We start from the raw sequence: 14,944 nt of genomic DNA on the forward strand, positions 1-14,944 counted from the left end.
TCTTTGAAGATTATCCAGAAACTGAATGGTTCATTTGTGGATTGCTAATTTCTATGCACCAATGCAGATTAGAGTATAAAACGCCATACTGAAAGCGCTTACTTTGAAAATTCATCGACAGGTGATTGTCAAGGTGAAGGAGGGCCACAGGTTCCACAATGCATCTATAGCCCCTGGCTTCTTAATACCTGTACTAATCTTCTCATTTTCATTTGTAAACCTAGAATAATGTCTGACTCTCTTTTTCAATCCATCCGCCATTCACCTTTGTCTACTTTTCCTTCCTTTTTATCTGTTGCCTTAGTGATATTCCATTGCAAACCTCCTGGGTTAAATATCTCTCTTCCCACAAAGCACCATTTTTCCAGATGTCACTATAATCATGAATGCATGGCAGCCACCAATGGCACTGGGTACCCAACTTTAATGATGGTGAATCACTGCACTCCTTCTGCATGTTGTGGGGAAACACTAGAGAAATAATAGCCAAGTAAATGAATAAATTCAGCTGTTGGTTTTGATCTTATTTCAAAAAGGCCAGAAGGGATTTGGGCAATATCAAATATAAGGCAGCTTCATCTTTTGCAGTGCCAGCTGAATCATACAGCTAAATTAAATGATTTGTTTGAGGCAGATCTATGAGTTTTGGAGGACGGGGCAGGGAGGTGCTAATAAATGAAGTCAAGAATTGTTGTTTGAACTCTGAGCAAGATTTTTTTTTAATTCAAGGTATCGATTCTAGCAGAGGTAAAATTAGGTAGGATGCTACACGTTCTCCTTTGAGGCGGGAGAATATTTCTTGGGCCAGAACAGGCAGCAGTGCATCCAAGGTGAGAGTCAGACTTCACTGTGGTTTATCTCTAGTTAGGAAGGAGTGGGCTCCATGTTTCCTGCTCCAGCAAGTTTCTCTGTAATTGCCAAGTCTGTGTTCAGTCATGCAAATTGAAATAACAAAGGAATCCTCCACATGACATTAAGTAGATCCCCTAAGCTAGAGCAAAAATAATTCTACTTTTTTAAAAAATTCATACTTAGGAAATCACAGGTATACCCACAGAACTGCAATCCCTTTCTCCCTAATGCCATTCTTTCCTGCACAAATCTGTGTTTCAACTGTGTAAGGATTTTATTAGCTTTAAAATGCAGAAAAAGAAAAAGAGAACTAAAACATAGTATCAAAAGAATACAAACTAATACAAAAATACATGAAGTAGAATGCATATCTAAAAAAAAATTAACAGATTAAATCTTGGTCATGTGTAACAATATTGGTCAGTTTTTCTTTTTCTTTTACAATGATTAAAAAATAAGATCACAAGTTAAATGTGCATGTATCAATCCAAAGTTTTAAAATCAAGGTCTTGAAAGCCAAGTCTCTCCATCAAAGGAAAAGTATCCTTTTAGGTGCACGCAGAGTAAATATGGAGTTTTTCATAAATGAATACATTCTAAATCTCTCTCTCTCTCTTTCTCTCTCCCTCCCTCCCTCCTCTTTCTCTCCCCCTATATAATCATATTGACATCTCTAAAGCTTAATTCGATAGACATACTTAAAATTAATATGTCAAAGATGGCCATAGAGCAAGCCCAAAACTTAGTCAATTTGTATTTTTATTTATGTCATTGAGACAGAATATACATAATTCAATGCTCCTAATGTTATATGTTATATTATATGTTCAATATTACTGAAGTTTTGTTTATTAAATTTGTATCCATTTAGGAGTCAAAATAACATTCATTGTACTCCCTTCTCATATTTTACTCACAATAGCAACAATCCTGTGAGGTGGGTTGGTCTGAGAGAGAGTACTGACTTAGTCCAAGTAATCCAGAGAGATTCTGAGGACAAGGTACCAGAATCGTTAATAGTTGGGCAAAAGAGGGAATCTCAGTAGGAATGCCTAGCTGAATCTGCTAAAATAATCTATAGGTAGTCCTCAACTTATGACCACAATTGAGCCCAAAATTTCTGTTGTTAAGCTAAACATTTGTGAAGTGAATTTTGCCCCACTTTATGATGTTTCTTGCAACAGTTGTTAAGTGAATCACTGCAGTTGATAAGTTGGTAACATGGTTGTTAAGTGAATCTGGCTTCCCCATTGACTTCGCTTGTCGAAAGGTTGCAAATGTTGTTTGCATGACCTTGGGACACAGCAATGGTCATAAGTATGAATCAGTTGCCAAGCCTCTGAATTTTGATCACGTGACCATGGGGATGCTACAAAGGTTGCAACTGTGAAAAAAAATGGTCATAAGTCATTTTTTTGTCAGTGATGTTGTAACTTTGAATGATCACTAAATGAACTGTTGTAAGGTGAAAACTACCTGTATACTACACAGCTGTTAGAGAAAAAGGACAGCTGTTCTCAATTACATTTGGTCATTCTACTCCAGTCAACTTTTGACCTAGATGTGGCAAAGACTAAGAAAGATCCATGCATGAGAGAGAGAGAGAAAATATAACATATGTGTCTCATTCCGATATTCTTCAGTTCAGCCAACCCCCTTATCAGTTCTAAGCATAGACTATTGTATAGACATGTTTGACTGAAATCCTCCAGAATCAGGTGACTACGTCCTTGTGGTATGTAGGTAATGAGATCATTATCCCCCACTTCCTCTTTGCAACTTGGTCTTAGGAACAATTGGCAGTTCTATTCTGGAGAAGACATGAAGGTGGTGCTTAGATTTACTAGTATATGGCATTCTATAAAGAATATTGTGGTTTCTGAAAAAGAAAGTTCATATTATGGTAATTGCCATCCTGCCTCCTACTATTAGAAATGTAAGGGTATTTTAAAGCAATTCCTTTCCCTCCAACTAATAGAATTTCCACCCAAGGACGTTCAGAGCAGCCATAACTCCCATGACATAGAGCAGCGTTTCTTAACCTTGGCAACTTTAAGATATGTAGACTTCAACTCCCAGAATTCGCCATCTTAAGTTCACACATCTTAAAAGTTGCCAAGAGTTGAGAAACATTGACCCCAAGATTTTCTTTTGTCCTAGGGCACTTCCATAAAGCACTTTCTCTACTTCTTCTGAAGTATTTTGAAACAGATCTGCTAATCATCTTCACTTTTGTAACACTGAAAACACAATGAGCCAATCACATCTCTCCCTCTGTTTTACCTGCTCAACAGGGCACTGCAGATAATCATTCAATCAGTGCCTAGCCTCAGCAACAACAAAATATTCTTGCTTCCATTTCACACAAAAAGGTCATGAAATAAGTTGCTGCCTCCTCTCCTCTTAAAAATCCTATTGAGAAGATGACATGGTATAATATCCTATATAGTGCTTCTAAACGTGATGGTGGGCTGCACTTGTGTCTAATATGGGGAATGGAAGCAGTACGTTTTAAACAAACATAACAGTGATTAAGCTACAGGAATTAGCATTTATTGTAATAGCCATTTCTCGTCCCTTGTCCACCTGAATGGTATAATCAAACTTCCTTTAAGCTACATCAGTGTTTCTCCATTGCAACAGCTTTAAGATGCCTGGGCTTCCTCTAGTTTAATGAAAAGAAGGACTGTGGGTGACATGATAGCAGTGTTCCAACATCTAAGGGGTTGTCATAAAGTAGATGGAGTCAACCTATTCTCCGAAGCACCTAAAGGCAGGACAAGAAGTAATGTATGGAAACTAATCAAGGAGTGAAACAATCTTAAACAGGGCTGTCCAACTCAAGGCCCATGGGCCAGATCTGGCCCATGCAGTGCTTAGATCTGGCTTGTGGAGCTGCCCTGGAAACAGCAAAGGTGCCTCTGCCAGCAAAAATTGAGCCCGTTTTTGCTAGTCTACAGAGCACTAGCAAAAGAAATTTAAAACTAAACAAAAGGAGAAATGTTTCCCCTTTTGCATTTGACCATGCAAGAAGGGACAGGAAAGGAGAAGGGAAAGAGAAAAGAAAAAGAAGGAAAATTGGGTAGAGAGCAAGGAAGGAAAAATAAGAAGAAAGGAGAATGAAGAGGAAAGGGAAAAGAAGAAAAGGAAGGAAGGAGATTATAATGAGAGGGAGGGAGGAAAATCCTGTCTTAGCAGTTGGCCACCACAGGTGCCCCCAACACAAGTGATGTCGAGCTGGCCATGCCCACTATAGCTACACCCACCCTGGCCATGCACCCCTGACCCCTCTGAGGTCAAACACAACTCTGATGCAGCCCTCAATGAAATTGAGTTTTACACTCCTGACCTAAAACTAAGGAGAAATTTATTTAGAACAATTAATCAGTGGAGTGACTTGCTTCCAGAAATTGTGGATGCTTCAACACCAGGGGTGGGATTCTACCAGTTCACACTTATTCGCTAGAACCAGTTGTTAACATTCTAAGCAGTTCAGAGAACCAGTTGTTAGAAGAAATTACTGGCCTAATCCTGTAAGGAAGGCAGGAAGGAAACATTCTGGTGTTGCTTACAGAAACTGCCTCTCCCTTAACCCTTATTAAATTCTTGGCAGGCCTAAACTTCCTGTTTCAGAAACTTCTCTGGAGTTTTTCCCCCCTCTTTTGCTGGTACTTTGCTTGTGTGGAGTGACCATTCAAAGTTACAGTGGCACTAAAAACAATGACTTATGACCACCTTTCACACTTACGACTGTTGCAGCATCCCCACAGTCATGAGAGGCCAGGCGAGGAGATGCATGCCTCGATGTGAGTGATATTGAGTTGGCCACGCCCAGCCAATAAGATGACCACCAAGCCACGCCCACCCAGTCACATGACCACTAAGCCACGCCCACCACCTAAGCCGTGCCCCCAGAACCGGTTGTTAAAAAAATTGAATCCCACCCCTGTTCAACACCAATAGTTTTTAAGAATAGATGAACAACCATTTGTCTGAAACGGTGTAGGGTTTCCTGCCTGAACAGGAGGCTGAAATAGAAGACCTCCAAGGTTCCTTCCAACTCTGTTATTCTGGACTTCAGTGTACAGAATTCCCCAGCCAGCATGATACCTGGGCAAATTTGAGAATTGAAGTCCAGATATCTTAAAGTTTCTAAAAGTGAGAAACACTGATCTGCACAAACAGGGGAGGGGGGGGAAACAGCCTGGATTTACATAGCGCTTCTCCCCTGACAGAGAAGGAAGAAACAGACCCTCTCGAATGAAACCCACATTCTTCTTAAAGGATCTGCTGAGGAACTGGAAAAAAAGAGTGCTGTAAGCATTCCCACCAATAGGAAAAGGCCACCTACAAACTTGAGGAACAAACAAAAAGTATGGTTTGTTTTGCTTTGTGTTTTTGCCATTTGGATTATGTTGCAGCTGACCTGGAAGTAAACTGGCACAGCTGCTGAATTCAACTGTAGTGTGGGATCACTGAGGCCTGCGGCTGCTTTTGTCTTAGGGCAGAGTCCTGGTGTGGAAGGGATCTTAAGAGAGAGCTGGGCTGTCCCCATTTGCCATTTTCAGGGAAGCCTGAGAATGGGGCCTGTAGTTATCAAACTCTTTGGTTTTTAACCATCCTTGGAAATCCCTCTGCTGAATTTCAGTGACAAACCATAGGAAAATGGCAGCTGTATACCCTATCTTTCTAGGAGAGAGGCCAACAGAACTAAAAAATAAAAATAAATCCAGAAATCTCAATCTCATCATTGTATAATAGCAGCACATCACTCCCAGTTTTTTCCCCGTATGGTGACCTGACCACCAAAATATTGCCTGCTTCTTCCATAGAGAAATCTTTTCTTTTTTCCCTTTATGGTTTCCAGCAAGCTTTTTCTTATAACAAGAAAGGCAGAATAGAGGCCATTTCTGATAATGCCAGTGTCCTTTTCTTCTTCTCTTCCCTGTAGTGCAGCCACATTGCTAATTAATTGAATTCCCTTCTTGCCCCTTTGTAAATTATTTCTATTGCTCATTAGCAGAACAGCTTGGGATTTGAGCTATGTTTTCACTCATCTTACTGGAATTTCTCTCTTTCTCTCAGACCCCTTTGTTGTTTCTGTGCTCTCTGTGAAAGGCATTAGAGAAGCTTTAGCAGCAAGAACTTACATTGTTCAGAGCCCCAGCTGCATACTTTTGCACTCTACCTTGTGCGTCACAGCTATTCATCTTGATTTGTACTTGGCTCAACTGCAGATGCTGTATATATGGTAATTTTAGATTCCCAATTTGAAAACGGCTTTAGGGTGGATCTGATGGCAAGAACACTCTTTGATTTACGCTGGTTTGTATTACCTCCATGCAGTTGGGAGGGGAGCAGTGCTAAGACTGAAACAGCTTTGCTTCAGTATTCTTTGTGAGAAAGAGGAGGCTGAATCCAGCTCTCTTCATCTATATGAAAATACGAGAAACAAAATATTCCATCTCTGGGAAAAGGGCTACTTTGCCTGGAGGGGAAAAAAGCTTTTATGCTATCAGCTGTGCTTTCAAATTATGAAAGTGATGGGATTATACATACTGTAGTTTACTGAAGGATGTGCTGTAATACCCTAATTAGTATCATTAGGTTCTTTAGGGATGAGGTGAGGGATGAAAAACTTTTACTGTCTGGTGTCTTTCCCCTGTGGTAAATGTGTGAATGAGCACTAAATTCATCAGTCCTGTCAAGATTTAGCAAGTGCAGTTTGGGAGTCTATTGGGTATTCTGACACTCTTGAGTAAATTGAATTAAGAAATTGATCTTCAGTTGGAAATACAAAGGCTAAGCTCAACTCCTGAAGGCTACCTTGGAAGCATTACCGAAAGTTGGTGATATTTGCCATTGTTTTCCCCTAGGGGTGTGTGTGTGTATGTGATGTTTCATTCTAGGCACTGGTCCTGGAAGTCTCAGGATCTGCTTTTTTGATCAGCCAACAACAGCTAGGTGCTACCGCTTGCTGAATATAATTGATATTTGATATTGATATTGAATATAAATGCATTAATATATAATTTACAGCTACATTTGAGGAATTCATAAATATATTTTAAATGATAATGCATTTGTCACTAGACTTTTGATAGTTTCCTTTACCAAAGTTCTCCTGAGTTACTGTTTTTTAGAACACAAGAAACTATAATCCAGTATATGCTTTCTTGTGTATTTGTTAGTCACTGAGGATCATTTTTCCCTGAAGGGGGAAACGATTGCTGGGAACATAGTCACAATAAAAAAAAGTCTTTATATCCTGACACTGCCAGTTTCCCGATTTTTTTGAAGCTATATTCAAAAAGCATATGCTTACAACAAACCAATTAGTTGTATCTTGGGCCTGTTGTACTTAATGAAAAATTCCTTTAAAGCCTTGTTTTGCTTTCTATCTATTCTCACTTTCTTATTTGTAGGTTAAGGCCAAACAGTGCAGTCAGCAATCAAGTAATCTGTCTTTATCATCTCCCTAAATAAATTCCCTGGCAAAACATCAGAAGCTTTGCACATTCCCATAAACTGGAAGCACTGCTTCTTTCTAACCAAATAAAAGAGCTTTTAACATTAATTAACCTTTCATTCCAACTATATCTAAAATATTTTAGATATAGGGCCCTTTACTATCCATTTCCTTCTCTGTTAAAACAGTTCAGACTTTTGAGCATTTTCAAACAAGGTGATAGGAACCTTTTGCAGGAGGCCCTAACTATCTGGTGAAGAATGGGCCAGAGCTCCATTCATGACTACAGGTAGCATTGGGCCTAATATTAGTAATACTGAGATCTAAAATAGCTATATTTCTTTTCTAAGGCCTGGGTGTATGCATTTAGTTCAAAGGCCATGTATCAACTTAAGTTCAGCTTAAAAGTAAGACCCCCATGCCCTTTTCTTTCAAATCAAAGAGGTTAATCAGGAAAAATAGTGAAGTTTATACCTTAGGCAAATATATCCACAGATAGTGGAAAAATGTGTTGTCATCACCTTATTCCTCTAATTCTCTTCCCTCAAAATTACAATCAAGGGTTTCTCGTGAACTACTATGATTGCTAGGCAGTTGGCTGGAAATATCTAGGATCAGGTTTGAAGAAAATGGGTTCATAGGTCAAATTGTTTACACAAAAACAAGAAATAGATTCCTTTAAGATTTATTAAAATACACAATTTTTCTTTTTCTTTTTTTGCTTTTCTAAACTGGTACCAGATTCCTGAACACATAATTTTATTTTTCCAGTCACATATGGACTATTAAAGTTCAGTTACTGAATTAGCTCATTGCTTGCTCAGTGTAGCATGAAAACAAATGTCTTCTTGTCCGTGTAGAAAAGCAAGTCCCTCTGCAGTCTGCAAGAGAAAACAACTTTTCAATGCAGGAATAATTCTGTAATATTCTGCCAGACTTTAGCATATAGAATCTGCCCCACTAACAATTAGGGTAATTAACCATTCATTGCAAAATTTATTTGTTGAACATGCAGGCCTGTTAAGTGAATTTACTGTAAGAATACTTAGTTATTCTCCAGATAGAAAGCATAAATATCTTTCACCTCTAACATATTTTAATTTCAGGAGAAGGCTGTCCTGAGGTTCACATCAAGAGAGAAATCCTTTTACTTGCAAAAAAAATCCCTTAGATATTCAGCACAGGATCTCATTAAGAATTAGGGCTCTAAAACAAAGGAGGGTGTTGATTTCATAATTAGCAAGCAGAAGAGAGAATCGAGAAGGCTATTCAATAGGTGAATGAATATTCAAGAACCGAAACATCAGTTCTGTAAAACCATAAAAGATTCATGGTGCAAAAAATGGTAGAAGTAATGTTTTGCAGTTTTGTTTTTTAGGTTTGGTCAGGTTATTAAAGTCAGAAGTCTTTGTTTCTGTGACAGTAGTGCATCTTACTAACATGATTCAGACAGATCTGAAAGAAACAGTTCTAAAGGGCTATGTAATACCAATTTAGCATAACTGTCTATGAGAAAACATTTCTAGAAACTGAAACAGAAGCTTAATGTTTAGTAGTTTAATTATGTCTGATTAAAAATAACTTAGCAAAGCATAGGTTTTTCCGAGATGGTCCCCTTCCCATGGATTGGATTTCAAATCCCAGGATTGCCACTTCTCGAGGAGGAGATTTGGGGTCTCTGGAAAAGAAGAAGAATAGTTTATGAGTGCATAATTATCTTGTGCTAATGCTCATCTCTCTCTGGTGACCAGTGTGACATCTAGAGGTATTTTTCCATTTCCTCCATTGCTTAACATAAATTTTGTAACATTAAATGAAAGACTTTTATTTCTCATTTAATAGCCTTCTTTGCATGGTGAACAGGTGCCCTGAAAATGTCTTCTTTCAGGTTTATCTAAAAGAAAGGAACCCTGTATTCCAGGCTAATAAAGCAAGAGTTAAATCCTGTCCTTTGAATCACAAGAGGTTGCCTTTCCTCTCTCTATTCCAGCTTTCTTCTATTCTTTCAAGCAAGTAGGATATTGAAATGTACAAACCATCAAGACTTTGAAGTGTCGTAAATAAGATTGTGACAAACGTTGTTGTACCTCTGGTTGCTAAGCCATAATAAAATAAGCCCTGAAAGGAGAAAAGAGAGGCTGCTCCAGAAGGTCCATTACTTTACAGACATGACTCTGTGGATTTTGTATTTTGAGCACAACAGTTAGGTGTCTGAAGTGAAATGTGTTGGACTTTTTTAAAAAAACTTGCACTTAACCTTGAATGCATTCATGTGAAAGAGTAATGCCAGTAATAGGAACGCTGCTTGAAAGTATAAAAGAGTCTGAACCTGATTCTTGCATTTTGGAAGTGGCAATGCAGCCCCTCCAAATAGTTCCTTACCACCTTGTCTTAATTCTGTCTCTTAGTTTGAACTTGTTCACATTGCGATTTACTTTAGGCTCCATTCCCCTAGTAATAGATCCAAGCTACCTTACTGATGTCATTATGGGGTTCATTTGATGACTGTTGCCAAAATCACATCAGTTTTAATTTTTCCATTATTCATATTGGAAGAATCACCAGGACAGTTTTCTAAATAATAAAGCTGTGAAGTTTTACCGGTCTATATAATAAACCACCAAGTCCAGACTTTTTACATGGGAGATTTACTTTGGCATGTTGAGTTGAAAAGTATACCAAAATGTACACAAATAGTTACTGATTTGAGCAGACCTCAGCTTTGCCTATTGCAGTATCTAGAAACCACAACTCAGTGAAAGAATGTCAATGTGATGTTTCACTGGCTAAAGGAAATCAGTGTTGTTAAAGCAAGTTTGTGGTTAGACATCTCTACAGTGAGAGGATCCAAGTATCACGTTAGATTTTTTTCCATCCTCTTCAAACACATGAAAATTTATTTTTTCTCTGCAGCTTGAAGCAGCAGCACCTGTATAACATTGGTTGTGAAGGCAACTTTATGCCTCTTCCTGCACTTAGCAAACGTCCTGCCAACTTGACAAATATTTTCCTTTTTGAATTCAAAAACTATCTGAAAGTGTCCAGCTGAATATTAGAAAATGTAATGGCTGGTTAGCTCTGTTGTGTTTATGCATAAGAAAGGTTTTATATGCACAATAAACTATACTTTTTTCTATATTTGCATAACTATAGGTACCACTTATGTTCATTCTCTGGGTTTTTTTCAACCACGTGGCATTTGGCAGCCACGAGAAACCTAGAGATATGATTCTGTACCCGACATCTTTCCCATAAAATGCACTGTTTAACAACTTCAGAAACATTTTAGCAGCAACTAAGTGTGCCTTCAGTCAGCATTCCATACTGTGCTAATGTGGTTGAGATAATAGAGCAATTTCTAAGTTGACCATCCATGTTTTCCTGAGATCAAAGCACAGTCTATCACTAAGATGGAGATTTTCTCTGATTAAAAAATAGGAACTCCTTTGTCCGATATGCTGAACTTACATAGGAGTTTTTGAGAGTTCAGTTGTTTCATCTTGCTTCATGAGTCCTTACTTTCTCTTCTTATTCTTGGTTTCCTTCACATTTATTTTCCATTTCTATTTTTACCCTTGTCCTCAACAATTCATAAGACATGTAGTAGGGAGGCACAAGACACAACAATTACAAAAAAGTGATAAATGTACTTATTACTGGAAGGAGTGCCTGAAGATCCCCACACTCAAATACAATAATAAGAATGTTCCTGACCACAATCAAGCATCAAGTATAACAAAGCAAGACACTGTGAGCATATCTCTGCTTCCTTTATAATCCATACTTTGGGTTTATGATTTTTTAAAATGAGGGCCAGCTAGGTGAACATCTAGAAAAATGTAATCAGTAAACAATATAGGAAAACTGCCATATTCTTCATCATGAAGTACTTGATTTACACCTGGACTTTTATGATTGCACAACAGCCTATTTGAAATATTCCAGTGTCCAAAACTGTGGGCTCCAGGATCCAATGCAATCTCTCAGTGATGCATGGCCTACAGTCCTTTAAGAAACTGACTGAATGGTTGTAGCAAAATTTGCCACCCACTAGTCATCCTTTGCGCCAAATTTGTCTAACCAGCTTTCATGTAGAAGACAATGTCTTCATCATCCAATCTGTATTAAGCACAGTTGTCATATAACAGTTTCTCTTACTTCAGGCATCCCCTAGGAAGCAAACTTCCAATTAGGTTAATTACTCAGAAGAGCTGAGGTAGTGGAAGAGTTAGGTCCCTCTAATCTACTGCACCTCTTCACTAACTGTTACTCTTCTGTTAACCTCCTCCATATTGATGTTGCACACAGAAATACTGTTTGTGTAGATCAGGGGTGTCAATGGCCTCCTGCAGCACTCTGCCAGCTGAAAACAGCCTGGAAAGTGGCCCCAAAAATGGCCCTGAAAATGGGCTGGAAAATGGCCCCAAATGAGCTTTAAAAGCATAAAAAACAGGCCAAAATAAGCCCGAAAACTGCTGGCAGAGTGCTGTAGGAGGCCACAGACAGTGAAAACAAGGCACGGGGTGGGTGGGGGTGACCCCTGCACCCCGTTTTGGCCTGCAGGGTGCTGCAGGAGGCATTAATTTGGGGGAAGCCATATTGCCTCTAAAATTAAATAGAACAAATGTTTTAATGATGGAGTGATTTTGTTATACATTAGATACAATAAAGAGGGAAGCAAAATTGCCTCTTTTTCATCCCACGATACCTTTAGCTTAAAATTGTTTTGTAAGAAATTAATTCTCAATGGCCTATTAACTTTTTAGTATTCTGACTGCCATAGCAAACCCCACCCCCCATAACCCCTTGAGGGTGTTGTGTAGTGGAATCAGCTAATGGGAGAGAGCAATTAATCATTTTACTATCTACACATTTTCATCAGTTAATGCCTCCTTTTTCTGTTCACAATGTGCATTTTCTCAAATCAAATCCAAGTTTAGACATAAGGCTGACTGGAGTGCAAACTGGGGGAAAGGGAGGGTGAAATTAGCAGACATGAGAGTAATTCCAAGTCTCTTTCCTGCTAAAACTCACTTAGAAATCTCTCCTCCCTATACATCTATGTCTCTTTGATAAAACTTGTGGGTCTATGGTATTCATTTATTGACCAAGATATTAAGTTTCTGCTTCATTTTGATGATAAACAGCACAAAAAAGAGGTCTGGGAAGAGATGTGTTGAAGCACTAAAATGGTGCTTAAGGCAGATGTGTTAATAATAAAATTGCTCAGTATGACATGTAAATCCCTATTTGGCTTGGTACCTGCTGGAGTATTTGTAAAACCTCCTCCTTGAACCAGTTATGGCCTGCTCATCCCAAATGTCCTAGAAGAACTTGGTTGTGGGTTCACCACTATTGTAAGGGGAGATGGGTGGAGGCATTCTATTGAGGAACCTACCCTTTGGAATAACTTCCATTCAGAAATTTAATCAGTGCTCCACATAATTTCTGTTCATTTCTGGTCTTCCGCATACATTTGATAAACACCAGTTTGCATACAGAAGAAATAGATCTACAGAGGATGCTATAGCCATCTCTCTTCACACTGCTCTGAGTCATATGGAACAGCGGGGGCGGGGGGCAGGCGGGCTATGTGAGGATGTTTTTTGTAGATTTTAGTTCTTCATTTTAACACTATACTTCCACATAGACTAGTGTCTAAATTTATGGATCTTGGACTTTCTTATTCAATCTGCCTTTGAATTATGGATTTCCTGTCTGGCCGCTCTAAGGGTCAGATTAGGTAATCATATCTCTTCAGCCCTTATTCTTAACACTGGTACACCACAGGGTTGCGTGTTGAGTCCCTTACTCTATACTATTTATGTACATGACTGCATTCCCACTCACGCTAGTAATACTATTACTAAATTTTCAGATGATACAACAGTGATGGGACTCATCTCCGGGGGGGATGAGTCTGCCTATCGAGATGAGGTGGACCAGTTGCTTTCATGGTATGGAGACAATAACTTGGTCCTTAACACCAATAAGACCAAGGAGCTTATAGTGGACTATAGAAGGAATAGATCAGACATCCAGCCCTTGTTTATCAATGGAGACTGAGTGGAGCAAGTGGCCAGTTTTACATTTCTGGGTGTTATCATAAAAGAGGACCTGACCTGGGCACTCCCATTGCAGCCCTGGTCAAAAGGGCCCAGCAGAAATTATGCTACCTGAGACTTCTCAGGAAACAACAACTGAATGAAAAACTACTGGTGACCTTCTACCACTGTACCATAGAGAGTATTTTAATTTACTGCACCTGTATATGGTTTGCCAATTGCACAGTGGCAGATAGGACAGCACTCGAGAGGGTTAACATCATTGCCCAGAGGATCATTGGTTGCCCTCTCCCCTCTTTGGAAGAACTTTACAGCTCCCACTTCCTTAAGAAAGTTCAAAACATTCTTAAAAATCTATCTCATCCTGGGCACCCTTTTTTTGAACTATTACCATCTGGCAGACGGTACAGGATAATAAAAACAAAGACAAATAGGCTGAAAAACAGCTTCTATTGCAATATTAATGCACTGTAGGGTTTTCAGTTCAATTGTATAGAATGTGAAGGATGTATGTTTGTGTTTTATTTTTATAGTTATAATGTACACTCAAGATGGCATTTAATTTCATTGTACAAGGTACAATGACAATAAAGGAAACTAAACTAAATTGGCTTTCCCTAAGTTATTAAACAGAATTATGTTGGAGGTCTTTCAATGTATGAATTGATGTCATCAGTTGATTGTATGTTTATGGTAATTGTTCATTTCCTTTATATTTATACCTTAATTATACTTCTATTTTTATGAAGGTATATCAACAGCAAAACATGTCTCTTGATTGTAGTAAGGATAACTCTAATAAATAAAGGATATAAATATAAAAATGTCAGTAAAAACCACCATAAAATGTAGGTAAGCCAATAAAAGTAAAAGTGAAAACACAAGGAAACACGCAGTTTAAACACATCAACTAAAAGAAAACAGAGTTGAAATCTACCTTGAGAAATAGTGTAGTTTAAAGGCCAAATGCCTGCCTCAGAAAGAACATTTTTGCCTGCCAGGAGAAATTCAACAGAGAAAAATACAAGCTTTGCAAAAGAGTTCCAAAGCATGAAAGCAGCCAGAAAGAAAGGTTTCTGACTTCTGTCCAGTAATCATACTTGTCATTATAGAGGGCTAGGCTGGCATCCTCTATGGTGATCTTTTGCTGATTAGTTAGGATTTATCTATTGTTTCTTCCTTAGACATTGTAATTTATTTTTGAACATGCTATCTAACTGCTTGATTATATACACTTTGTAATTTTTTAAATTGTATTTAATATTGTAATATTTAATACCTCATAATTTCCCTGAATATACATATGCATCAGAGGTAAGTTATACTGATATGCTTATTGATCAACTATTTAATTAATCATTACAAATCAATAAAAAGTAGAAAAGTACTAAAATACTTCAAAGGATGATCAGTTCCATGGGAGATCAACTGTCCCATCAGAAGTTCATTGTGAGCAGTCAAATTAAAGCTTGAATCCCCATCCTCACTATGGCACTCATTCTGAAGAACAAATGGTGATTGTCTTTCTCATAAAGAGATGACCCGGGATGGGAGGAAA

General features: G+C 38.3%; 1 protein-coding gene across 16 annotated transcripts in view; it reads left to right on the forward strand.

Moving 5' to 3' along the window:
- The window catches only part of RAD51B (RAD51 paralog B), a 329,833-nt gene that overhangs the window by 204,206 nt on the left and 110,683 nt on the right, over window positions 1–14,944 (forward strand). Inside the window, exon 11 of one of the 16 annotated variants that reach the window (XM_087921708.1) lies at window positions 5,088–5,161. The exons of the other annotated variants lie outside the window; for them this stretch is intronic. Within the exon in view, the coding sequence (XP_087777834.1) occupies window positions 5,088–5,116 (29 nt within the window). The 3' untranslated portion in view covers window positions 5,117–5,161. Of the gene's footprint in view, window positions 1–5,087; window positions 5,162–14,944 lie in introns of those variants that run through there. 16 annotated transcript variants of the gene reach the window in all.

Source organism: Pseudonaja textilis, chromosome 1 (assembly GCF_049901715.1).
Source record: "Pseudonaja textilis isolate UNSWEBS1 chromosome 1, rPseTex1.2, whole genome shotgun sequence".
NCBI classification, from domain to species: domain Eukaryota; kingdom Metazoa; phylum Chordata; class Lepidosauria; order Squamata; family Elapidae; genus Pseudonaja; species Pseudonaja textilis.